Source organism: Ambystoma mexicanum, chromosome 11 (assembly GCF_040938575.1).
Source record: "Ambystoma mexicanum isolate Mex_15411 chromosome 11, UKY_AmexF1_1, whole genome shotgun sequence".
NCBI lineage: Eukaryota > Metazoa > Chordata > Amphibia > Caudata > Ambystomatidae > Ambystoma > Ambystoma mexicanum.
The window spans coordinates 1,452,067,313-1,452,095,240 of NC_090934.1; the positions used below are offsets into that span (position 1 = coordinate 1,452,067,313).

General features: G+C 47.0%; 1 protein-coding gene across 4 annotated transcripts in view; it reads right to left on the minus strand.

Annotated features, from left to right (window-relative positions):
• CILP (cartilage intermediate layer protein) overlaps positions 1 to 27,928 on the minus strand; it is a 160,995-nt gene that overhangs the window by 41,181 nt on the left and 91,886 nt on the right. For 2 of the 4 annotated variants that reach the window (XM_069625103.1, XM_069625104.1), the window contains exons 3-6: positions 15,084 to 15,179; positions 7,890 to 8,159; positions 5,435 to 5,623; positions 1,859 to 2,173 (exon numbers count right to left, since the gene is read on the minus strand). In XM_069625103.1, coding sequence (XP_069481204.1) covers positions 1,859 to 2,173; positions 5,435 to 5,623; positions 7,890 to 8,159; positions 15,084 to 15,179 — 870 coding nt within the window. The remainder of the gene's footprint in view (positions 1 to 1,858; positions 2,174 to 5,434; positions 5,624 to 7,889; positions 8,160 to 15,083; positions 15,180 to 27,928) is intronic. The other 2 variants (XM_069625105.1, XM_069625106.1) reach the window with 2 other exon arrangements.

Sequence of the window (27,928 nt, forward strand, 5' to 3'; positions counted from 1 at the left end):
CGTGATTTTTGCATTACATTACAGCATGCCGCCATTTCACAAAGCACCCGAAAGCCTCGGGAACGAGGCATGTTGGCGCTGTATAAAAATACGAAAGAAACAGACATACGTAGGAAGAATTGGCAAAGCGAAATGTTCCAGCGACAGCCGCCGCCACCACCACTCACATGAACAGGGCCTCAAAATGCACCATTTAAAGTGTAAATGCAGGGTCCCATTGTTTACATTATTTTCTGCACATTTCGTTTTGGGTCCCCGTGGCGAGTATGTTTCAGAAAATAAGCTCAAACTGACTTTAACAGTTTATAAAGAACAGTAGAAACGGTTCCACTGATCGCCCACGCCCACCAATGTGCTTTATTTTCTTTACTTAAAATGAAAGGCCTTTCTTAAGCATTGACTAAGCATGCAAACTGGTTCCTTCCAAAACACCTTATTTAAGCATTTGCTAAGCCCCATCCAGACATGTACAGGGCACAAAAAATAAATGTAATTTCGCGAAATAGTCGGTGAACATGTTCTAAGCAGTTTAGCCAATGCTTGGAGAACATATGAACTGCTTGTAGGCTTGTAGAAGAGAAATGCCTATGACTGCTTGGCAACTGTTATTTAAACATTAGAACTGTTTGATAATGCTTGAGAAATATTAAGCAAACATCCCTCTTTGGAGAAGATGCTGACCGGTTTTGGTGGCGCACCGGAAGTGAAACAGGGTCATGACCTTGGGTAGTTTGATGGTTTCCAGTATGACCCAGGAAAGCCGCTGCTCCCCAACGCTCCGCTCTCGTGGAGACATTGTATCGGGGTTTGAGCTCGTCATTGTGACACAGTGGCCACATTTTGAGAGTAAAGAAAGCGGGGGTGTGCTCAGTGGACCCCCAAAAGCTCACATCCAGAACAGCCAAAGGAAAGTGAACCCCTGGACATCATTTCATTTTTTTCTAAATCATCTTCCTGGTCGTTGTTTTATGCTATTCGTCTTTTATATTGTTTAAACCTAACTGGGCTGGAATATTTTGTGGCTTGGCAATCCTGCGACTTAAAATAAATGATTAGCTGGGCAATTAAGGCTACCAAAGGCCCCCCACAACAAGCCTTTTTAGCCAATAGCAGGAAAATGTAGGTGAAAAAGAACTGAAAGGCACAAAATGCAAAGCTGTGTTGGCAGGAAAGTAGGAACTGGACAAAGTTTAAATCTCTGTGCATTGTTCACCGGGCAATTCATGGTCAGGGTGCCGAATTTCTGCAGCTTAAATTTACTCGATACCATCCAGACCGGGACCTCCGCTCTGCTACTTCTAACCTGCTCACTGTCCCTAGGTTTAACCGGGCAAGGCCCGGCGGTAGAGCCTTCTCTGTTACCGCAGCCATACTTTGGAACAGCCTCCCTGAATCTCTTGGGGCCACTGTTAACCATCTTGGATTCAGAAGAGCGTTGAAAACCAACCTGTTCTAAGCCAGACCACTCCATTGGTCTTCTTCGACTGGGTAGCTTCCTTCCAGCGCCATGATGCCTTTGGGCGAACGCGCGCTTTACAAATGTTAATAACATAACATAACAAAGGTGTTGCATGTGACATGGAACTACCTGGCAGCTCTAGCTTGCAGTTTTGCAGTTTGTGATACAAAATGGGGGTGATGCAACGTTTTCCCCATTTCGTTATCCAAAGATTAAAACTGCAGTAGCAATTCCATTCAAATGTGTGGACAAGTTCATAATAAGGGCCCCAAGGCCATTACAAAGGAGGGCCTGCGTTTATCGAAATACAAAAGCTCGCTGGTAAACAATCCAGGATTGGCTGAAGGTGACATACATGACATGAGGCTAGTGATCAACCATAGCAAAGACCTGGCGTACCTGCTCTCCGGAAAGACGCCCTGATGGAAGACGTCAAGTTGCTGCTCTTGGGCACAGTGACCGAGATGGTCGAATACTTCTCCTTCTTGATTTTGAGGATGGTGATCCCGTCGGGGCACACGCCGCGGACCTGGAACTGTCCTTGCTTGTCCGACACCGTCACTGGTGCCAGCTGGCGGGCCTGGAGGTAGATGGCGGATCCAGCTGCCGGCGCCCCATCTGGGAGGTGGACCACCCCCTGGAACAGGTGCTCCTCACAGGTGCAGGCATCACATTCTGCGTTTGCGCGGCCCGTCGGGCAGGTCAGGTTACAGACTGGAAGAGGAGAAGTCAGAAGCATGTGAAAGGCATGACTACAGAGGTCAGAAGCATGTAAAAGGTATACCTGGCAACAACACATCTGGGGATCACTCTCATTGAAGATACATTTCTGAAGAACTTTAGTATGATATGATAGTTTCTTTATAACGTGTTTAATACCCAGAGGTTTCTAAGCGTGGACCCGGGGATCGAACCTGTCTTGCTTCCAAAGCGAGCACGTTGCCCCTGAGCTATCTTCCCAAGAAAGGCGGCTAGAACCTTCATTAGAGCAGGGGTCTGCAACCTTTCACTCTCTAGATGTCGTGGGCTGCAACTCCCATGATCCCACACCATTGACTATGCTGGGCAGGGTGGATGGCAGTTGTAGTCCAAAACATCTGGAGGGCCAAAGGTTGCAGATCCCTGCATCAGAGAAAGCCGTTTGAGCGACAGGGTACTTGCAAAAGCATCGGGGACATTGAAATAAGGGCCGGCAAATTATTATGGTAAAGAAGGCATCTGGATTTTAATCCAGAAGAAATGGTTGGTTCCTGAGGCAGCTGCTGAAACCAAAGTTTCAGATTGTCTGTAAATGAGGAGCTGGTTAAACCGCTCCCCACCTCAAGCCTGTGTTGTGAAAGAAGACTGAAACGATGGGAGCCTCCACAGGGTCCGTCACAATGATAATTTGATTCAAAGCAGGAAGGTGGACGTGGCAGAAAGTTAGATGGGGGGGTCTTGTTGATGCACATCACTGACTGCCTTGCTCAAATGCACACATTGATAATGATCAATAACCTAAAGCTAAACCCAGACAAGACAGAAATCATAGACGATGGACATCATGATGTCTCCACCCAGTGCCGCACCACAGGCAACCATGCCCTGGACAGCAGAAATGGGTGCCCGCCCAGAACCTTCAAAAAGGAGGAAGTATCCAGCGATCCTCATGGACGAGGGACATCATGATGTCTCCACCCAGTGCCGCACCACAGGCAACAATGCCCTGGACAGCAGAAATGGGTACCCGCCCAGAACCTTCAAAAAGGAGGAAGTATCCGGGGATCCTCATGGACGATGGACATCATGATGTCTTCACCCAGTGCCGCACCACAGGCAACAATGCCTTTGACAGCAGAAATGGGTACCCACCCAGAACCTTCAAAAGGGATGAAGTATCCGGGGATCCTCATGGACGATGGACATCATGATGTCTTCACCCAGTGCCGCACCACAGGCAACAATGCCTTTGACAGCAGAAATGGGTACCCACCCAGAACCTTCAAAAGGGATGAAGTATCCGGGGATCCTCATGGACGATGGACATCATGATGTCTTCACCCAGTGCCGCACCACAGGCAACAATGCTTTTGACAGCAGAAATGGGTACCCGCCCAGAACCTTCAAAAGTGATGAAGTATCCGGGATCCTCATGGACGATGGACATCATGATGTCTTCACCCAGTGCCGCACCACAGGCAACAATGCCTTCGACAGCAGAAATGGGTACCCGCCCAGAACCTTCAAAAGTGATGAAGTATCCAGGATGCTCATGGACGACGGGCACACTCTCTGAAACCACAAATCCATGCCGTGGTTAATACATGTTTCTAGCATCTACGCTCAGCCAGGCAGGTAATATCTATCCTCGCCTCCCCACACAGGGCTCTCGCCTTCAGACTGATTTTTTATCAGGAATTGACTATGCCAAACGGAGGGTCTGCGGGGGTTGGGGAGGTGGTACCTGCAGCGGCATTGCGTCATGCGACCTACACCCATGTGTCAGAAGGGCGATAGTCTAGTGGCGGAAGCATAGGCTGTGAAAGGTGTGTGATGCAGAGAGAGAGCGAATACTGCAGGTGTGCGACCTCAGATAATCCTGACACACAGAGGTCTTCAGGGGTCTTCAGGGGTGGCGGGTGGTGAGCATGTCTGGAAGAGGTATGCAAGGACGGTTTAGGGCGTATGGTAGTAATAGGGGGTGGGGGGACACATCATGTGGTGTATCTTAAGGGGGGCAGATGTCCCCTGCCACTGTATCTGCAATGACATGGATAACTTTCTTAGAAGAAGAAGGGTGGGCCCTAGTGTGGAACACTCCCAGCGCTTCGCTCTAAGATACAGTGGATTGGTTGTTTAGCAGCAAGGGTGGGGCCCTCACCTCCTTTTCGTAAAGAGTAAAAGGCTGAGTCCTGGATCCCATGCACTTCTTTAGGAAGGTTGAATACCCACACAGTTGGTTGGGTGAAAACCACTTGGGTTTTACTGTTATAAAACAGACATGTAGTCTTGTGTGGTCGGCCGACACGTGTTTTGACCTCAGGGGTCCTTTTCGCATGTTGCATGTCATTAACTATATCACCTTGTTGCGAAGATGTGAAGGGCTTTGACTCCCAGAACTTTCTTCGCTAGAGTCTACCCAAGAAACCATAAAAGTCCAGGTTTACAGGAGCAAAACAGGCAGATGTGTTTGGCATGACCTCCTCTGGTACACTCATGTTGCAACGGGACATCGAAATATTAGGGCCTGTTGCCAAGTAAGCCCATGTCATATATGACATAGTCAGCCAGTGCTGGCCTATCAGTGAGAAGTACTTTCTATGCTGGGGCATGTGGCCCATACATCTAATGGGATGGTTGAGACTACAAGTCCCAGAATGCATAGCGTGGCTGGGTGATGGTCAGGACTGGTTGAAATCATCACACACCACCTGGCGCCGCTTGGCATCGGTGCATGTCCCTAGCAAGTCTGCTGTTCTCTTGTCTCGGATTTGGCTTCTAGCCGTTGTTCCTTAAGTGTCAAGGACGAGTATGATGGTCCTTTTGGCATAGACTTGCATAATAGCCAGCACATACACCACACATCATTTTCTCGTGTTGCCTACATAACTGATGTGATTACCCAGCCCAATGGTATGCATTTTGTTAGCCATATCATCGGTGTAATAGTGAAGTGTGCAACCCATTGTGTGAGGCCCTTTTCATTGAATCAATTTTCCATAGAGCAGCTCACTTAGCCAGTCTGATAGCACAGCGAGTAGACAGAGCCTGCCTACGCAGGTTCGAATCCCGACAGGGCCAAACTCAGCCTTTCATCCTTCTGAGGTCGATAAATGAGCACCACACAACGTGGGTAATAATAAGCAGCGCTCAGATACCTGAGGGTTCGTAGCACTATATAAATGCAAAATGATTATTATTATTTATTACTGGATTGACACGGGCCCTCTCTAGCCATTGGCATGATACAAGAGCTGCCATGGGGGATCTTGGTACCTGCTGCACAGGAGGGTTCCTCGCAGAGCCGGCCCTCCACGCTTGGCCCGTCACAGTGGGGCGCCAGCGGACTGTCTTCCAAGCAGGTCCTGGTGCGGGTTTGGACCCCAGCTTCTCCACATTGGACGGGACACTCGCTCCATGTCGACCACGGGGACCAGGCCACTCTGGCTTCTGCGGGCACAGGAGCTGCAAAACAGTATCAGGGGGGCAGATATCGTGAGGCGCAAGAGCCCGTCGGAGGGAGACTCGAATTAGACTGGTAAGTGCGAGTGGCTAAGCTGGACCTTACATACTGGGTTTGGGTGCAGACATTGGGGGGTTACTAGGGTCATTTTAGGGCAAGGTGCAATGAGACAGCGAGCGGAACAGCAGCGTGACACCCATTGCAGGGTGACCAGGCAACACCATCGCTGTACAGCATGAAACACAGTGGTAAACCGAAGCAGGTCCACAGGGAGGCAGAGCACAGCGTAGTAGGAGCTGCAGGCAGAGCCCAGCTGGGCACAGTTCCACGGGCAATAGGGCAGTATCCTAGGCCTCATGCTGCGGTGTGGTTACCTTCAGAACATTGCCCATCACCCACAGATGCCACTCAAAGACCGCCCCCCCCACCCTTACCCCAAACAAAAAATCTCGAAAGCGCAGTCAAAGGTGGACTGCTTGGAAGACCAGGTGAAAATGTGTGTATTACACCAGGTGAAAATGCGTGTATTAAAATGCACACAACTATGCTCATCTGTTTTTCAAAAACACTTTTCCAAAAAACAAATATCGGCCCAAGAAGGTAAAACCTTTCGAAAAATGAAGAGTTTGTGTCATGTGATGCACTCTGCTTCAATTAAGATGCTGAAATGAGGAGCGCAGATTGAACACAAATCTGGAGCCAAACGTATGTTAAAATGCTTTGTAATGTAATATGGTCATTTTTATAGTGCCTTTTCCCATTGGCATGTCCTCAAAGCACTGCAGGCGAACGCCCTTGGGGGACCGAAGTCAAGGGTATGGGAAATTTCGTCAGAGGAGTTTAAAATGCGTGTGTGCATTTCAACCCACACGAAGGTAAGTAGGGGTGGCCAAGTCCCTGCTAGCCACCCATGTCGAGCTGGCATGTGGATGGGTGCTGAGGGGTCGTCTGGAGAGTATGTGAGTACAGGAGACTCATTATGTGGCCAGCTAGACTGCATTGTTGTTGTGGGGTATAGCTGCATTCTTATGACAGACGTGTTGTGCGATGCGTCTTCAAGTGGTGTGTGATACCAGATGCGTGCGTACCCATGTGTCCTGGCTGGTTTCCTGCTTTCTGCGTCTGCTATGGTGGCTAGATAGGTTCATGGGGGGCCTGCCACACTAGCAGCGCACTCAGAAGGAAGCTAGGTTAGAGAAGGAGGCAGTGTTCGAGGCGTAGCTGGAATCGAGCCTGCAGCCGCGGCGAGATTCAATGCAGCGGCTACACTCCGAATGCAACTAGATTTAACACAGTGGCAAACTTCAAAGCATTGCTAGAGTTAGAACAGTGGGACAGTTCAAGCACAGCTAGAGTTAAACAGTGACTACACTCAAAAGGCAGCTTGGTTCTAGTGGCTACACTCATAATCCTGTAGGTTTTCAGGATACTCCCAGTCAATATCCTCTTTTACAGAGAGGTATATGCTTTCGGCATAGTCGATTCTAGATAACACCAGCAGTATGACAGCAGATGTCCTGTCTGAGAAGGGGAGGAAGTGCAGCATGGGCCTGGTTGAGTGTAGTGGCTAGACACCGTTCTGTACTAAGCAAGTGTTAGTGGTGGCAGGGTAAGCCCCCTGTCCATGTGGAACCCCAGAATCTGGACCAAGTTTCCTGGCAGGCCCCCATTGATGTCTACCAAGGCATGGATGCCGGTGCTGCGGCATTGGGTGAGGAGATCACGAGTTCTGTTGTGTCTGGGCTTAGTTTTAGGTTATTTATCATCATAGGATATGATATGATAAGTCATTTATAACGCGCCTGTACGCAAGTGTTTCTAGGCGCGCGACAAGACAAGGAAGGGAAGACAGAAGGAGGACAAAACAAACGATCATACTAGGCCTTGTGTCATTCAGATTGCGCAAGTGTGGGCTGTAGGGAAAGGGAGAAGTGCCAGAGGGGAATGGGAGGAGAGTGTAGTGGTAACACAGTAAGTGCTGCCGGGAGGTGGCTCATAAGTGCAGGGAGTCAGGGGACTGTAGGGTTGCTGATACAGGTTATTTTGCGCATATCGGTGTGCTTTCAGTGCACCTACGAGAGGACCGGCGGACACAGCCTGGCATGTAAACGGCTCTCTACAAGCCTTACCGGCCCTGGCTTAGCCAGTTGCCTGACAGGAGTGCTTCCCATTTCCCCACTCACCAGCCAATCTCTGAGCCATATCTACTTAGTGTAGAGGGTTTTGACACTTCTCACACCTTCTTTGTTTTTCCCCCTTGGCACTCACCTTTTGGGCACAGGAAGCGGACGGAGTAGTTGGAGCAGTTCCTTCCGGGCCACTGTTCCTTGTTAATGCACCAGAATCCCCGGACCAGGCTGGAGTGGACCACTTCCCCGGTCTTCTCGGCCGGGATCCAGTCGGTGGTTCTGGCTTCGATGCGGATGGGCGACTGGCACACTTTGTCTCTGTAGTAGAACCGGATGGCGTCCAGGCGCTCGTAGTCCCCGTTTCCGCCAGGGTGATCAACATTGTACCACGTGGTCCACTCCCAGGGCTCTGAGATGCAGAAAGACAGAGCAGCACATGTTACCAGATATGCAACCCCAAGAGGTTCTCAATATTCCTTACTTTGCCACTCTGAGGTCTGTGGTGCCACCCCCCCATGGGGAGGATAAGAATGGTAACACAGCACTTTACAAAGGGAAATAAAAAGGTAAAGATAATAGGGTACAGGGTACAATTGGGGTTTAAGAAGAAGACACATTGATAAACAGAGTTATGTTTTATTTATTCAAATTATATTTATTCATTTTTATTTTATTGAGCATTTGTTAGGCGCTTTATGCAACAGAATTGTGTTTCAAAGTGCCACAAGGCTAAATGGGAAGGGAACAGGGGAAATAATAAAATGGCAGACGGTGATATACAATCACGGTCCTACTGGGCCTTGTGGCATTCGGCCGTGCAAGTGCATTGAAGAGAAGTGCAGAGGGAAGGGGAAGGGAGGGGGAGCAGAGGAGTGGACAAGTGCATTGAAGAGAAGTGCAGAGGGAAGGGGAAGGGAGGGGGAGCAGAGGAGTGCACAAGTGCATTGAAGAGAAGTGCAGAGGGAAGGGAGGGGGAGCAGAGGAGTGCACAAGTGCATTGAAGAGAAGTGCAGAGGGAAGGGGGAGGGAGGGGAGCAGAGGAGTGCACAAGTGCATTGAAGAGAAGTGCAGAGGGAAGGGAGGGGGAGCAGAGGAGTGCACAAGTGCATTGAAGAGAAGTGCAGAGGGAAGGGGGAGGGAGGGGAGCAGAGGAGTGCACAAGTGCATTGAAGAGAAGTGCAGAGGGAAGGGGAAGGGAGGGGAGCAGAGGAGTACACAAGTGCATTGAAGAGAAGTGCAGAGGGAAGGTGGAGGGAGGGGGAACAGAGGAGTGGACAAGTGCATTGAAGAGAAGTGCTGAGGGAAGGGGGAGGGAGAGGGAGCAGAGGAGTGGACAAGTGCATTGAAGAGAAGTGCAGAGGGAAGGGGGAGGGAGGGGGAGCAGAGGAGTGGACAAGTGCCTTGAAGAGAAGTGCAGAGGGGAGGGGGAGGGAGGGGGAGCAGAGGAGTGGACAAGTGCCTTGAGAAGAAGTGCAGAGGGGAGGGGAGGGGGAGGAGAGAGTGGACAAGTGCATTCAAGAGAAGTGCAGAGGGAAGGGGGAGGGGGAGCAGAGGAGTGGACAAGTGCATTGAAGAGAAGTGCAGAGGGAAGGGGAAGGGAGGGGGAGCAGAGGAGTGGACAAGTGCCTTGGAAAGAAGTGCAGGGGAAGGGGAATGGAGGGGGAGCAGAGGAGTGGACAAGTGCATTGAAGAGAAGTGCAGAGGGGAGGGGAGGGGGAGCAGAGGAGTGCACAAGTGCATTGAAGAGAAGTGCAGAGGGGAGGGGAGGGGGAGCAGAGGAGTGCACAAGTGCATTGAAGAGAAGTGCGGAGGGGAGGGGGAGCAGAGGAGTGCACAAGTGCATTGAATCGAAGTGCAGAGGGGAGGGGGAGCAGAGGAGTGCACAAGTGCATTGAAGAGAAGTGCAGAGGGGAGGGGGAGCAGAGGAGTGCACAAGTGCATTGAAGAGAAGTGCAGGAGATGGGGAGGGGGAGCAGAGGAGTGCACAAGTGCTGGAGGAGGGCCTGGGAGGGAAGTGCTAAGGGGAGCCAAGGAGGAGAACCTCAGGCTAAGTGCTGGTCTAGGTGACTCAAGGGAAGGAATGTGGAGCCGCCAAGCAGAGGCCAGTAGGGTAGTGCAGTGGGGGGAAGGGGATGGGTTCTGGTATTGCCCAGGAGGAAGGGCCTGGGATCCAGTAAGATTCATGAGGAACAGGCCACCGGTCACAGCCGCCGTGCAGTGATTACCAGGGGAGGGAAAGAGGTGAGAAGAGCAGAGTTTTCAGCAGTAAGGAGGTCCGGCTCAAGCCTGAGTGGGGCAGGGAGGCTGTTCCAAAGGGAGGCACCAGCCGAGGAGAGAGATCTACCTCCCTCCGCTCTCTGCTCTGAGAAGCATTTGACAGTCAAAGAGTTGGAATTAGAGGCTCATAGCGCTCTAGCAGGGGAGTATTGTGGGAGGGAAAGTTGGATATAGCGTGTCTGTAATCTGGAACCAATAAATACCCAGAACTGATTTAGGAAGTAATTCACACACCACTCGCTGCACTGGACAGGACCCAACCTCACTTTTGTGGACACAGTATGTATGTATAAATATTTCCTGTTTGTAGGCTGGTTGTGTAGCTCCTAGTGCCACGTTCCAGCCGTATCAGTTATTTGGGGGAATTGAGAAATGGACAGGAAAGGTGAGAGTGGTGATTAAGGGCATTGAGGAGGGTGGGGTGAGGGGGGAAGTGAAATTACCCACTGACAGCATAAAGAAACAGTGTGACAGTGACTTAGAATTTAGGGAGCACAACATTTTACGGACTGGGAAAGAGAGGTCTCTCTCTCCTCCCCCACAGTGTCTGCAGAAAGCCCCCCTCTGTTTCCTGCCTCTCTTCTGAACGGATACATTTGCCTGATATGATGTGATGTGATGTGGCATTTATAACGCGCCTATACACAAGTGTTTCAAGGCGTGACGAGGCAAGGGAGGGGGAACAGACGGAAGACAGAGACAACAATCTTACTAGGCCAGGTGTCATTCAGGTCGCACAGGTGCATGGGAAGGGGGGGTGCTGAGGGGAAGAGAGAGGGACAGTGCAGAACATGGGATAAACAGAATAAATAACCAATAAGTAATAGTATGGCCATCTGGTGGCAAATGCAAGGGTAAGTGCAGACATCAGGTGTCAAGTGCTGGTAGGGGACTGTATGGATACAGAAAACAGTCCCCAAGTGTGGTGGTTGCCCGGGCGACAGTGCAGGTGTGCAACTGGTGGAGGAGGGGACCTGGGCCCAAGGTCAGAGTGTGGCCAGGTAACCTGTGCAGTTTCAGTTTCAGCAATGAATTCAGCAGGGGAGAGGGGGAGAGAAAGCAGAAGCAAAGAGCAAGGTTTTGAGGTGGTTCTGGAACCAGAGATGTTTCTCCTCAAGTTTCAGGGAGGCAGGGAGGCTGTTCCAGAGGGAGGCCCCAGCAGAAGAAAGAGATCTACCACCAACTCGTTGCTTGGAAAAGCGACTGACCCTGATGGAGTGGGAGGCAGATGAACGAAGAGCTTGAGGGGGAAGATATTTAGGAAGAGAGAGTTTAAGGTATTGAGGCCCCAGAAGGCCTTGTGGACAATGTACAGGGTTTTGAACGTACTCCTCGCAGCCACTTAGAGCCATTGTAGAGATTTCAGTCCTGGAGAGATACGATCCCTGGGCTTGAGGCCAAGGACAAGTCTTGCAGTCCTGTTCTGGATGAGTTGCAGAGGGCGGAGGGTAGAAGCAGGCAGATAGAAAGAGGCTGTTGCAATAGTCCAGCCTAGAGAGAACCAGAGCTCTGGAGACAGTGAGCTTCTGGGTGAAGGAGAGGAAAGGAAGAATACCTCTGAGGAGGTGCAGCTGGTAGTGTGACTTCTTCGGAGAAGTGAGAAGAGAAGGAAAGTGTGGAGTCGAAGATGACCCCAAGGTTTTTTGCCTCGCAGGTGGCAACAGCAAGAGGGCCAAGAGAGGCCGGCCAGAGCGTGACAGGAAAGGATAGAGCGGGTGTGCCGATGAGGAGAATCTTAGTCTTACTGGCATTAAGGCAGAGATCATTGGTGGCAAACCACTCCTGGATAGCAGACAGACAGTCGGAGATGAAAGGAGAAAAGGTGGCTGATGGTAACCTGAAAATGAATTGAGTGTCATCCGCATAGCACTGAAAGTTGGGGCAGAGAGCGGCAATGTGGTGGGCAAGAAGTGCCAGGTATTGGTTGAACAGCCACGGAGAGAGGTTAGACCCCTGGGGAACACCACAGGTAGAGATAGAGGAGAGGAAGGACCCAAGTTGGACCTGGGCGGATCAATCAGAGAGGAAAGAGGTCAGCCACATCAGGGCCTGACCGGTGACACCCAGGTTATCTGGACATCTCAGAGTCAATGTTAGAGGCATGGAGGGCATAGCTATGTTGGGCGCCCACGCCTTCATTTCCCAATGTGTTCACGACACAAAGGAGGGCAAGGACACCAGGGTTCAAGGAAGGTTGCATGCCCCAGGGTGCAAAGTGACAGCAGCGCTGAATTTGTAATAAATAGATGTCTGTGACCAAATATTTTCTAGCACACCTGTACCATACTGGGAAGACAAATTGCCACCCACAGCTGCCACCCACCACTGCTGCTGCCTACAGTGCCAACATATTGGGGCTTGCATCAGCTTCATCCTCTGCGTCATTGGGGATGGTGGGATCAGTATTCCATGGAAGACGTGTGATTTTAAAAATACCGATAAGTATAACACATAGTAATATAACAGAATAGTTGTGCCTTGAAGTTAGACACTGTGTGTTCAAATTCTCATTTAAAAAGATGGTCCTTATAATCATTTTCCTCTGATTCCATTGGTGGCAAGTGGAATTTGACCGTCTCTTCACAGGGAACAGAGTGGAATGGCCTTCCTATGGTTAAATGAGTGATGGACAAATGCAGACTAAATGATTACTGAACTGATGAACTTGCCTGCCAAACACTGCAGTGACACACAGCACTGGCACCCATGGTAGCCAGTGGCCTTGCCCCTGGATTGGTGCTACTTGATGGTGACTGTCCGCTGAACTGATGAACTTGCCTGCCAAACACTGCAGTGACACACAGCACAGGCACCCACCGTAGTCAATGGCCTTGCCCCTGGATTGGTGCTACTTGATGGTGACTGCCCTGTTGTACTTTTTGTTCCGGGTTACTCTCTGCCCCATTAACTGAACTGTTGAAAAAAGGGGGCAGTGCCCAGATTTACACAGCCCTGCATGTGCTCCATGACTGCCCCCACCTGTAGGGGCGCAACGCGGCCAGAGTTATGTGTACCAAGTGCCAGCCATATCACTGGCACATAGCCATGTGTGTGCCCGCCTACCCGCTCAACTAGTTAGCTGTCCACGGTGGCAGGGCTGCCTGGCTGCTCCCTACATCACAAGGCTGAGCCGCCCAATCGGCAGCAGCAGTGCTAAAGTAACAGAGGGGTGCCAGTGCCATGCATGCTGACTGGAGCAGCGGGTGCACATGGGCAGCACGAGCGCCCAGCTCTGTCACCTTTCTGCTCATGACCTTGGATAACTAGCAGGGCTCAAGATGAGGGTAGACGCAGGTGGACAGGGTCCAGCACTTTTTCAGAGGTCACCTTAATATGCTAATATCTCGTGATAACACATTTAATTGGTATGTTAATGAGTCCTCCCACTTTTTTTAGGGCTTGACCTCTGATGGGTGGGTGGCTCGGTGGGTGCATAAGTGGATGGATGATTGGGTAGATGGATGGATGGTTGGGTGCGTAGGTGTGTAGATTGATAGATGGTTGGGTGGGTGGATGGACGGTTGGGTGGGTTGGTGGACAGATGGATGGATGGGTGGGTGGGTGGGTGGATGGGTGGATGGATGGGCGAGTGTGTGTACAAAGGTGGGTGGATGCATGGATAGTTGGGTAGGTGGGTGTGTGGGTGCATAGGTGGTTGATGAATGGATGGATGGTTGGGTGGATAGATCAGAGGGTAGGTGTCTGGGTGCGTAAGTGTGTGGATGGATGGTTGGGTAGATTGAAGGATGGATGGTTGGGTCGGCGAGTGGATGAATGGGTGGGTGTGTGGGTGCAAAGGTGGGTGGGTGGATGGTTTGGTGTGTGGGTGCACAGGTGGATGGATGGTGGATGGGTGGGTGCATAGGGGGCTGGATGGATGGTGGATGGGTGGGTGCATACGGGGCTGGATGGATGGTTGGGAAGGTGTGTGGGTGCATAGGTGGTGGATGGTTGGGTGGATGGATGGATGGGTGGGTGTGTGGGTGTATAGGTTGGTGGATGGTTGGATGAATGGATGGATGCATGGGTGGATGGGTGGGTGGGTGGGTCAAGCTTTCCACCAGGACTCCTTGCGGATGGCTGGATCTTCAGCCATCCTATATAGCTTCTGCTTTCCTATGCTATCTTATATTATGCTATTGCTGTAAATAATTCCTGCATCACATGAAGACGACTGCACTGATCTTGCCCTCAGTTACCAATAACAAATACACATTCCACCAAAAGTGGTCAGCTAAAGGGTTCATGGTAATGCGTAGCTTAAACATACCGGTGGAACATTTCTCACCATGGGTTCTTCTGCACTGTTGGCTTTTTGACATGCCATCATTAGCTGCGTCTACTGTGCACAAGTGGGGCTAGATGTCCCAGAATGTAAAGCTTCAACAAATTCAACGTGTAGAAGAAATAAAAAGGAGGACTTACACCCTATCTGTGGGCATGCTTACATGTTTGCTATAAAAGTGGGACTGGCAATTAGTCAATTGCGTCATTAATAGGTGGCTCGCCATAGAGGAGCGTATTAAATTCAAATCGTTGACTCTTGTCCACCGCTGTCTATTCGGCACGGCCCCATCCTACCTCAAAAGGGAATTTCACTGGTATGAACCAAGCCGTTGCCTAAAATCAGCCAAAAAAGGGCTACTTAAAGTTAGCCATACCAGAATCAAAGCTACTGGACTTGGGAGAGTTTTTCCCACCAAAGCTATTGCACTCTGGAACGAGCTTCCAGATAACCTCAGACTGGAAAGCAGTCACTCCTTATACAGGAAGCAGCTGAAAACGTTACTTTTCCGGTAATTCGTTAATGTTTCAGCCTGGACTCCTCTGAGTCCTCCCCTTTTTCTTTTCACGTAGTCCTGTGACCTCTGTCTTTTCGTGTTCTTGTCGCGCCCTGATGCTCGCGAGCTGCGGCGCGTTATAAATATATAAATAAATAAATAAAGTACATTTATTGCACTCTTTATCATACATGTGATTAAAGAAATGAAAAAATGAACACTTTCCATGTACACGTCAATCAGTCGCTCCGCCACAATGCTGCTGCCTCCCTCACCTGATGTGCTGTTCTTCAACCAAACTTGAATATGTCTTTTCCCAGTTTGTAATTTTTTGGTCGAACGGTTGCCGAGCTTGCCATCTTTCTGCGTTCCTGTAAGAGACAATAACTTTAAATTCCAGATAATCAATGCTTAATTTGTGGGGGTGTTTGCCAGGGCTCAGACCTGGCACTTATTTTTGAGCCCCAACACTTATTGTCTCAGACTCAGTTTAATAATGATGTGCTGTTTTAACAACTTTATTTCTTTAACTGTCAACCAGTAGTAGTCATAAAAGAAACAACAACAGTTTGCGCTGGTCACATGTCTCTGCATCCTGATCTAGCTCATTGTAACTCATGAACATAATGGCACGCACTGGAGCGGCAGTGCTAGTTATTGTCATGATGACCAATGTGGTGGAAAGCGATAATGCGCTGCACTCATGCTGTCCATGTCTGCGCACCGCGCCAATCAGCCTGAATAACATTGATGCAGCTCCACTGCTATAATAACGAGCTGCAATGCCACAGCAGGGTGGGTTCACAAGAACAGGAAAGGCAGCAGTGCCAACTTCAGGGCAATACCAGGGAAAAGGCCATTGCCGAGGAGTTGTGCCTGTCCTGAGTGCCAACCTACACAAGAAGATCTTGCTGCAGTGATTGACAGAAGAGTTCATTTGAGGTTGTGTCTGCATTTGCACATCAATTAACCTCTGGAGGAAAGCATGTTTGCTGTTTTCTGTGTCTACACAGGCAATACACTCCCTTTGCCACCTAAAGAAAGATTGCAAGATGTCAAACATGATAATGTGTTTAAAGAAGCATTCAATCATGCGTCTCATTTGAAGACATAACTAAACTAGCATGCGATCTTTCGTGCTAATTTGTTTTTCTAGTTTGCATACCTGTCATAGTCAGTGCATCAACAATGTGCCGGTGTGACTTGCAGCTTGAACCCCAAAATATGATGATATTGTGGGGGGCAGCTGTGGGTGGTGGCAACAGTGGCACAGAGGAGCCTGCCCCAGTGTGTCACAGGCATGCTATGAAATAGTTTCCCTGGCACATTTGCAAATTAAGCACTGCAGATAGTGGAATTCATTAGTACAAGTCGCGGGTACACGAGTCTGGATAGAGCCCACTATTACGTTTTTGAAAGGTATGGTGAGACTCGAGAGGCAGACGAGAGGTCGTGTTTTGGAAAGCCTTTTATTATCAAAGGAAATAAAGCCCATCTTTCCCTAAGTCTAAAGAGGTGTTTGCCCTAGTCCAAAAGAAATGAATAAAGGTGCTTGTCAGGATGTCTTTACAATGAAAACCAGTCCTCAGTCACAACCCCTTGGCCTTCCACGTTTTCTTCTTGGCTTCATTTTGGCCTGTCAGTCTTTGGTTGCGGCTTCCGGTTGACCACTGCTGGCGTGGTCAGTTCCCCTCTTTGGCTGCGGCCCAGTATCCTGATCTGGAATCCACGTAGGGGGAAACAACGTTACATGGGCCCTGTAGCTCCTCTCCGCCTTCACACCATTTGTGTGGGGCGGTCTTTGGACTCCGCCCTCCAGGGGGACGTCTCTTCCTGCTGCTCCGTCCGCGGGAACTCCTTCCTCTTGCTGGCTGCTCTCACAAGTCCTTTAAACTCCTGGCTGTCCCGCGATTGGACAATCTCCTGTTACTGCAAATCAGACACCTTTGTGATCACAAAGGAGCCAGAAACCATATCAGCCATTTCTGAAGGAACGCGCACACAATTGCCCCCTTGCATTCCCATATAACCAACAAATACATGGGATGTCCCAGGTAAGGGAGGATGAATAGAAAAACTGTAGGGGGATTCCTCGTCCCCTTTGGGTGGGGGGGGTCACCCCCACTGGGATCCTGCTTGCCCTGTCCCCTAAGGGGTGTTAAGCTTAGCAGGCTCATCTCTCTAGTCCCAAAGGGGGTGGTGCGCCCTTGAAGAGAAGGGACAATTTCCTGGGTTCTTTAGAGGGGAGAGTCCCTCTTAGGCCCTGCTAAGCAAGAGGGGGCAGTGCCCCATTTTAGTGTGAGCCTATAGGGCTGAACACCGTCAGCAGGGTCTCAGGCTGGGCGGCAGTTACTTGCTATCATCCTGTCACTCTTTATTTCGGCACATCTGTATCTGGAAGCCAAACACCCACACAGGCCCCTTCACAGTTGCTTTTCACGCATGTTACTACTGTGTGGCAGAGGAGAAAACATGTTCTATTATTAATCAAGTGAATTCTTCGCAGGGGGCCAGGCACACCACAATTTACTAAGGCCAGGGACTGCCTTGAAGTGGCGGCTGGCAAGTGTGTAAAGTGGTGGCGCATAAACATTTAGATCAGATTGGCGCAACCATGCAAGCCTTACCCAACCCAGTGAGCCTCACAGACCCATGATATTTTATTAAAAAATAGATTAAAACATTTTACCATGAGAACAATTGAGTAAAAAGCCAAAGTATTTACAATCGATTCTTAAGGGGAAAACAAGATGCCAGGTTAATATCTGTGGGCAGGAGCATTTCACAATATATTTTAATGCTGGCTGTGCACAGAGAAAACCACACGGGCTGTCTCAACAATGTGTTTATTTGAAAGTGTGGCATAGTGCATGCACGTCACCCAACAGTCATTGCACTGCATGAGGAGATGCACGGTACGTACCTACGTTGTTGATAGAAAATGGAAGTTAGAGTCCAACCGAATGCAAGGAACTCTTTCCTAGCCAGAATTCCTAAGCCCCTAGCCTCTGTTAGTCCTCATCTCATGTACATGTCAAGCTGAACAGTTCTGTTTCTAATAGTTTCCGGAAGTACATGCAGGTGACTATGTCCCGCCCAAAGGTTAAGCTTGGATACATTACTCCTGTAAAACACATGTTCAAGCTGCTTGTGTTCAAACAAAATAATTAGGTCTATATGTTATGTTGTTTATGTTATATTAATATGATTGTATACTTTGCCCAATTACCACCATAATAGCATCAATTAATGCCAGCGTTGCCATTATTAAAACACATATTTTTATGTTCTGTTAAGTATTTGCGTAACTGGTTGTAACAGCGCGTTGATGCCTCTGGGTTTAGGGCACTTTATAAATGAATTAAATAAATAAATATGTATGCTGATTATGCCCATAGAAACCCGCGAGCCCTTTCTGAACAATATTGCCAACATTGACAGTGTAGAACACATTTTCAAGCTGCTTGTGGCCTCAAGAAAATCATTAAACAAGAGGGTGGGAGGCCTCACTGAGAACGAACATGGGTCAAATACCCTGTTCTATGGAATTTTTTCTACTCAGGAGAGTCTCCAACCGCGTTTTAGCTCACAGCACCCTTCACAGAGAAGAAATATCAATTTGCATAGCAGTCTTTGTCACAAGGGCAGTCCAGCACCGAAATGCTGTGGCAAATCTCCTCTGAACAAGAGTACCATCAGCGACCCCAGACACGTGTTTCAGCCTTGTCAGGCGCCATCAGTGAGGTGAAGCTGAGCCTCTCTAAGACACAGTGAGCAAGGGGTCCACGTCTGCATTACCTTCATCTTTGCACATAGAAGTGTCTTCATAAAGAGCTTTGGTGACAGCCCTGCAGATAAGCTCAGTATCAGCCTCTTTTACTCCCTAAAAGCTAGCAAATAGTCCCAACAGAACATATGGGCAGTTAAAATACTCCCAATTAAAAAAAAAGGAAACAAATGACACAGAGGACCATGCCCTCCCTGCTTCCACCAACACAAGCAGTCAAGCACTCATACAGTTTTCTCAATAATTCACACGACACCCACCAGCACACTTCACACACGCAGATACGCACATTCATATGTCTGCATGAGTGAAGTGTTCTGGTGGATGTCATGTGAATTATTGAGAGGCTGCATGGGGCATGACTGCTTTTGTGTTTGTGTATATGGATGTGTGGGTTCGGGCTTGGAGGGGACATTGTTGGAGGGCAATACCAAGGTAAGAACACATGTTCTGGCTGGCTGCATGCCATTTACGAGGTCAGCAAGTGCATGTTTTCTTACTATGACATGGTATTTTGTACTGGACATCTTGATAAAGTAAGCTAGATGAGTGCTTTTACATGGCTAGAGTGGCATATTTTGGTGCAGCCAGTGCAGCTATGATGCCCTACTTTTTTAAAAAATTTTTTATTGAATATAGTTGAATGAACAACTTTTTCAATCTTTAAACAAATTCATTTACAATTACATACAAAATTCAACGTTAACATTAAAAAAGAAACAACAAAACATTTGGATAAAAAAAAATGAAGTACAGTAATTAGTCCAAATAGGTAAAACATAGTATCTAAAACAATTCGGACTTAATATTAAAATTTGAAACAATATAAAATCAATTCAAAAGTGGACAGGGCTTTAAAAGCAATTAAAAAGGGAGAATCTTTGAAAAATAGGAGAAAAGAAAAGGGCCTAAACCAATAACGCACTTAAATAAATCAATATGTTCTTTGATTGGAGACATCAAACATATCATAATATTCCACAGATTCATTTTAACATTTGTATATATGTAGGTTTCATCATCATTTAACATAAAATTCTTTTATCAGTTTCTAATGGGCCCTTTACAGATTTAGTTGACTAAAACGTACATGCAGTTGTCATATTTATAGCTCTAAATCTTGATCGACACGCCCTTGAGTTTCGACATAATGGCCTCCAAAAAATTATGGGTGGCAATGCGAAGGCTCATTGAATTGGTAGACAAAAGTAGCGACCAACAAGTTTCAGGGCTTAGTTCACCAAGATAGGATAGATGAGGTTCAAAAAATGTTGTTCTTAGATTAGTTAATGCTGGACAAGCAGATACAACATGCTGGAGTGTTTCTTTAACTCTCTCAACCTCACAAAAGGTCCAACAGTTTTTATTAGCCGGTAACAACTTTCTTCTAACCAAAACATCTCTAGTTGGAAAGAGATCAAATCGCAGCCGTAAGATAGTTGACCTTAACTGCAGAGAGGGAGCTTGTTTTAGATATGGGGCCAGCGTTCCTCGAGTTCTGTGTTCATAGGCTAGCATTTTGAAGTCTTTATATGATAAACACCCCATTCTTGTATCAATCCAGTCAGATCTGTACAATTTTTCTTTTGCCTTTTTTGGTTGACCTATAAGCATTTCTAGGGACAAATCAATTCTTGCCAAGATGTTGAAAATCTGAGCCATCCATGTTTTTACAAAGTGATGGTCAGAGGTTAACATATAATGAGATAGAGATGCCAATATAGTGTTGGAATTATCACAGATGAGACATTTCCGAAACAAGGCACATAATTTCCAATGGTATTCAGCACTCAATGATGTCAAACCTAATTCAAATCTTAACCAAGGACCTGGAACACAATTAGGAAGTTGTAATACAGCTTGCCAGTATTTTGCCTCTAATTTATGCAAGCTTTCTGAACAAATGATTTTTTTTGTTTCAAGGCCATATAATATAGTTGGGACTACTTTCTGTTTCCAATATGTTATGGCCGGGCTAATCGTATACATTTTCCAAATTTGTGCAGAATAATTTTAGTTTGTGAGATAGCAGACTTGACCTTATGGTCCAACGTGATTGAGTGCGAATCCACAGGTGAGGAGCCGTCAAACAAGATTCCCAGGTATAAATATGTTGGAACAACTTCAACAATTCTGTTATCGATTCTTCACTCAAAAGGTCTTCTTTTGGTGGACCTTGGGGCATAAACAACCACTTGCGTCTTATTTAGGTTGATTATCAACTCATTTAATGTTAAATATTCATGAAAAGCATCCAGAAGTTTTTGTAGGCCTATGGGCGTCTTGGATACCAACACTAAGTCATCGGCGTACCACAGGGCTTTGATGGGGGTACCATTCATTTTTGGCGAATCTGAGATCACATCAGAAAAAATCTATTTAACGTCTTGTATAAAGAAATTAAAAATAGCCGAGGCCAACACACAGCCTTGTTTCAACCCCCGAAAAGTTGGAATTGCACTTGACAGAAGGCCTGAAACAGTCAGACGGATCATGATGGAGGTCGATGAGTGTAAGGCATGTATAATGTCACATATGGTTTTAGGACAATTAGCTAGATGTAGTTTGTTCATCAGTCTGGTTCTAGATACAGAATCAAAGGCTGTGTGAAGGTCAACAAATGCAAAATACATTGACTGTTTAGAGGACTGTGCTTGGGCTTTCAAGGCATTAAGGGTTAGTAAATTGACAGACGTACCCAAACCGGCTACAAAGCCCGTTTGGCAAGGATCTCGCTGTTGATAGGTCTCAGTCCAACGCGAAAAATCCCGTAAGACAAGGCGAGCAAAAACCTTCCCGGGAGCATCGAGAAGGGCAATGGGACGATAGCTCCCCGGGGATTCCCTATCGCCTTTTTAAAAATAGGAACCAGTATAGAACTTTGCCATGATGTTGGAATTTTTTTGCAACAGATAATATGATGAAATAAGTTGTTCAAAATCAATGCCCATTCCGTGGGGTTCTGCTTAAACATAAAATTGCTTAGCCCATCCGGCCCTGCAGCACGAGAGGAAGAAGACTTTTTAATTAAACCCTCAACTATAGTGGGTGAGCACTCCAAATCCCAGTGATTCCGTGTAGTAGATATATACTTAAAATCTGCATACATCGGGTCAGAGTACAATTTCAGGAAGTGCTCAAGCCACTGAGATTCAGTGACTCCACATAATTGTAGGTTCAGTTGAGATGGAGAAACCGCACTGTTAAGTAAGGACCATATTTGGGCTGAGTTTTTGTTATTTGCAGCCGCTAGAAAGGCTTCACCACCCTGCTGATATAAAGTAGCCCTTCTAAAGCGGCACCAGTTTGTATACTGACATTTAATTCTCTGTTGTGTCACATGTCGAGTACGCAAACGCATTTTTCGTGTAGCTCTTATGGCTTTTCTATAGTCACGTTTTGCTTGTTGCATAGTTTGGTCAAAATGATGTTTGTGTACGTGAATATCATATGATTTGTCAGCAAACATTGTACCAAAGCTTGGAAGGATATCTGTATAGAAATCCTTTTTAGTGATGAACAGTCCTTGAGTAGCAAGCTCAAGGTCATAGAGGGATGCAGGGGTCCATTTAAAGCGGGTTCTCGCAGTATTGCCGGTTAAGACATGTTTTGACCATCGTTGAGACGATGTTGTAGAATCAAGAAGGCCCTCCCATTCAAAAGTTATCATGTGGTGATCACTGATGGTCTGAGTTATAACTTTCAATTGAGTAACCTTATGAAAAAGATACGAGTACATAGTCAATAATTGACTCGGATTTTCCTCTTTCCCAAGTTGCACTGGCCGGAATATCGCCTGAGATAGCACCATTGGCCAAATATAGATTATGATCTTTCACAAACTTTAACCATCTTCTGGTCTCACGCTTCTGACTAGGTGTTTTCGGGCTAATACAATTAAGATTTAGATCCCCAACCATCAATATGTCACTCACAGAGTTGTCACAAGCTATTAATTCCAGCATTGCAGTCAGATCCTTATAAAAGGTGTTCTCAGTCAGTCCCAACGGATTACGGTATAGATTTACTAAGGCCAAAGATAGCACAGAGCTTTTGATTTTAACTAATTGGATGAAGTTGTTGGGAGAGGCCCATTGAGTGATCCTTAATCCTTTGCTCATTTTTACCGCCACTAAAAGGCCAGATGTTGGTCTCCCTCTGGAGGCCGTAGAAGCTGGGAGCAGAATAACATCGTGATCATCCCATGTGGGAGTAATCACCATCCAAGTTTCCTGCAGGGCCACAATATCATATTTATTAATGTTGGATGAACCTGCCCATTGCAAATGGGAGTGGCCTCTCGTGTTCCATGAAAGTAAATTATATTTTACCTGAGGTTGTTCGATTAATGGTTATGTTTGGAAGTTACTGGAAGTAAATTTGTTTGGAATTTGTGCTGGACCACAATAGGAACAGAGACATTCAGAGGAGTTTTGCGACACAATTGGAGTGGGCACAGATGGTTCAGACTCTTTTGCTTCAAACACTCTGGATCTTGGGCAATAAGGAAGCCCATTTTAAAGAGTGCCATTTTTTCCTTCCAGATCGAATTTAGAACAAGCCCAGATTTGATCCAGAGACGTACAATTGCGAGATTTTGGTTACAAACAAATTCGACCTGATCAATATCACTTGACGCAATATTCTGGAGATTGCTTACGTCCCCAAAGATGTTTAGGACGCTAGCCCTGCATAGATCGTATTGTTCATGGGGCGCATCTCTACATTTTAAGATTAAAGAGTGACAATTTGCAAATGTATTGCCATTCGTCTGCTTACGTTTTTTCACACCTTGTTTTCTGGGTGTGGGGGTGGAAGCAATGTCCTCATTTCTTTTGGTGGAGCCAACCTCAGCTGCAAAACTTACTTTTTTCCAACCACCCAAGTGTTCATTTGAAGGATTTTGCACAATATTCATGGGGTTAGAATGAGTATGTATTAGGTGAGTAAGTGTTTGCAAATTCAAATTGGAACCATTTGCAGTATTAGCAGAGGGGTATAATGCTGCACGTTCATTCAAATAGGCCTCTACAGCCACCTTTATAGTGGACATCTCTTCTTATCATTCAAACTGGCTAGTAGATTGCCTCCCCATTGGACATCCTACAACGGATTGACCATGTTTAGTATTCAAGGCAATATTCATCGGAATTTGTGAAGGATGAGAAGAGGCGGGGTTAGACGGCAAATTCCTATTATCTGATTCATTAATTAAATCAATAATTTCTGACAGAGGAGCATGTTCAGTTGGTGCGTGGGGTGTCATTGGATTCACAACGGGTACTGAGCCCACACCAATGGAGACAGTGGATTTAGAGATGGGAGGTACTGGGATATTGTTTGGGACATCAAACATGCAAACTGGTGATGAGGTTTGCAAGACCACCTGACGTTGACTATTCATCACATCCTTCTTTTTAGGTCTAATTTTGGATTTTGCCTTTGTTAAGCGAGCGCTGCAGACTTTGGCTATTTTCTGCAAGTCAACAAGTGAAACAAAAGGCTGTCTGGTAATACCCGTATTATTTTTTGCTATTTGCTTTGGACTCCTGTCGAGATTGATCCAAGAGTCATTTATAGACACACAGTCAGGGGCAGGAGATGTTACAGGGCGAATGATATTTTCGAAATAGGGTAACGCCGAATTAGGGACGGCAGGCTTCTTAGGTTCTTGTGTAATAATCATAGGCTGGTCAGGACCTACAGCCATGTCAACCTTGCTACTACACTTTGGGAGCGATTGGATAGTATCTGACAAGCTCGCGATTCCTTCAGCCAGCTGCTGTATTTGAAAAGCTTGAGATGATGTTTTTTGATCAAGAGATTCAAACAGTTTATACAAACTGGCTAGTGTAGTATTTACGGCTGCTAACGTGATCTCAATTAGAGCCAAATTTCCTATTGGGTTTGCAGAAGTATTAATTGGTAGACAACGTCTGGGCGTGGGTAATAAAAAGGAATCATGTATAGAATTAATAGTTGAGCCCATGATACCTTGATTTGCTGCCCCAGATGACAGGTCTTCATGGGATTTATTTATTTTTTCATCATTAACGTGTAAGGATATGTTAGACACATCAGAAAAATCCGGTAAGTCATGCCCTTGGCTAGACACCTCAAAAACGGTGGCTAACGGACACACCATTGGCAGAACATTTCTTACTTCTTGACATATCGACTCAGATTGCATGTTTGCTAATATGGTATTATCTGAGACGATAGGCAAACAATGAATAGGCTCAAGTCCTACAGGCATACTTGATACAGTACTTACGGCGTTAGCCTTGGACGTTGTCAATGTGAGCAAGGGCGGCATATTAGAGATTTCCTCAGATATACATTCTTTACGTTTCGCACAGAAAGTGCGGATATCTCTGTTTTCAAGTGGTGTTCGAAGAATGGGAGTCAGGATAATGGACTTTTTGGAAATACGGGCTAATTTCCTTTGTTTTGGAGTTGTTAAGTCAGTGATTCCTGAAACGCTTATGCCATTACCTGTATCCGGCATGTTTGTCTTTAGAGTATACGGACAAAAAAGCATGAATCAATGGTGTATTCTTTGTAATGAGTGCGTATAATATGGCTAACCATGCAATCCCCACAAGGTTTTGTGATTTGTTAGTCTCAACTTATTCGCACTCTAAGACCATAAAGTTCAACACACAAATAGCCTTTCCTACTCCCTACTCACAACGCCGCGGCGAAGCGGCAAAGCGGGACTTAAACCGGGACTTACTCCGGTGCGCACGCGCGGTGCGCGCGCTGTTGCGGTTTTATAGCGCCGCCCACAAAAGTGCAAGCAAAGCCTAGAAAAGAAAAACACAGTAAATATAAAGTCCAAATATACTACTTTCAAACGTAGTATACTGCTGTTCAGAATCACCTTCTGGAGGCTGTAGTATAAATGTCCAAAAGTTAAGCGTTGATGCAGCAAACACAAGGAGTCCAAGTGAGCAGCAACAGCATGTAGCGGTAAAGCGGGACTTAAACCGGGACTTACTCCGGTGCGGCATGGCACTTTTTACTGGGCATCAATGGTAAAGCTGGCATTGTGAGTGTTTTTGCATGAATAGATTGGTTTACATTGTTAAAGCTAATTTGGATTTTTTAAAATGTTGGCATGCATTTTCAATGGCAAGCCAACCTCCTGGCTGTATGCTCTTAAAATGGGATACTGGCCTTGTGCATAAAGTAATACTGGCATTATGTGCAAAGTAAACGTGCATGAGCTTTTACGAGAATACTGGCATATACGGGTGCAGTGTGCATGGAAATATATCAGGCACAGCGATCATGAAAATGTTTTATGTACTGGCATGTATTGTGGGAGAAGGCATCATGAACATGCGTTGGCAAATGCTCCTGTGCACTGTTGGTGACTTGCACCTATGGATTTTTCCACAAGTTACCCTACAAAACGGACTCCAAGCTGTCTGGGTTTTACCCACTTTTTCACGATGCGTGCTGTTTACGGCGCCCTCATAACCCATTGCGGACTTTGCTATGTTGGGCTTGCTGGGATTCGGTCAAAGCTACTGGTCAAGTAGCTCTGTATGGGATCAAATGTAGTGCAATGTAAGTGGTCTTGTCTAACACCCTTCTGGTACTATTGGTGACATTGCTGCACGTATGTGCAAGGAACCGGCCCACACTGCCTGTCAGATTAGCTCTGCTGGTTTCCTCCCAACCGCCAGCCCCAGACTGGAACAATCTAGTGCTTTCCTGTTCTAGAACGTTCTCGGCAGGGAAACCTTAACCCTATGCTTTGAAAGAGAGTGAAAGTGTTACTTTACAATGAGGCCTTCTACATCGATGAGTTATAGCATGGGTCTGGAACCTTTGGCTCTCCAGATGTTTTGGACTACAACTCCCATCAGGGGAGCCGACTTATGAATTTCCCGGGGGGCCCAAATATAGCAAGTGACATCACCAGCAGTTATATGACCGCATTTGCACGTAGTCGCCAACTTGCTGCGAGGGCGGTAAGGGGGAGACGCAGAACCGTGGAAACATTGGCTAGCATGTACTGCATATACTAAAGTCAAGTAAGAAGGAGGTTTAAGCTTTCCAGTTGCATTCCAGTAGGCCACCACTGCCCCTACTCCACCCCTCTATAATCATCCAGGTTGTAGTAGCCCTCAAAAGGCAGAGCAACACAACTAGGATGGGAGAACGAAATGCCATCCCATCCTGTGAGTGTGTCAAACCTCAGAGCAAAGACTGTGCATGTGCCTCCTACGTTGGAGCACAATCTCACTAATTTGGTGCAAATCTCGCAAGTGGGTGCATGGGAATCCCCTGCGTGTGGGTGGGCTGCAGACGCCGGATCACATGCTCACTTCTTCAGTGTGAAACTCTGGCCAAGGCTCTTTGGGCAAGCATTCAGGATGGGTCTCACACCTTTAAACAGTGTGATATATTGAGTGGGCACCTCACTCCTTGGAGTATAGTATGACCTGTTGCTGGTCATCTCACAACTGCACGTACAGTTTCACTCTTGGTCATCTCAGTGACCCCATGTAGTCTCCCATCTGGGAAGACAATTATTTTTCTGTTAAAACACTCTGAAGCCTCACTCCAGTTTTCTCGATCTATAGATCCATACCATATTGTGTGTGCAGGGGTGATAACTTGTGTCTGAGAGAGCTCATTCTTTCATTCAGGAGAGATAAAGGGGTAACAGCTCCCTGGAGGTGGGATCAGGCTCATTGTGCCCCATGGCCCCTCACTTCATGAGGAGTGAGCAGGTTTTAAGACCCTGCTGATTCTGCTATCCTACAGGCTCGAGCCTTCTATCCCTTGCCCCATCACAGATTCCAACATTCTGAGCGGCAGCTTATGTACAGCGGGCAGCTCGGGACATGCCTGCTGCCAATTGAATGTAGCCAGAGATACTATTTAGACACTGGGAGAGAGCCACAAACCCACACTGGTGGTGAAGAAGCACTCAACATACAGAACACAATGTTATAGTGTTGCAGTCCTGCTGAGAAATGACAATTCGGTCTGTTTAAATGTAAAGCAGAGTGGCTCAGAAGTACACGCATTGTGCCATTAAAAATAAAGCAGCCGTGGTGGGTGGAAGATCTGCTTCGGTGGCATCAAGAGTATGCAATTCCCTGCCGGGTAGTGTTGGTTATTTCCTATTGAAGTATAGCAGCCCTATTGAGAAGTGCCATTAAAAATGATGCTGGCCAGTAGGCTGGATCAGTGCTGCCCCATGGTGAGAAGTGTAGTATTTTCACATTAACTATGCTTAAGCACTTTGGGTTATTGAATAGTGTTGCTACATTCTGAGTAATTCCATCCCTTTAAAAATATTAGCTCTTGTAT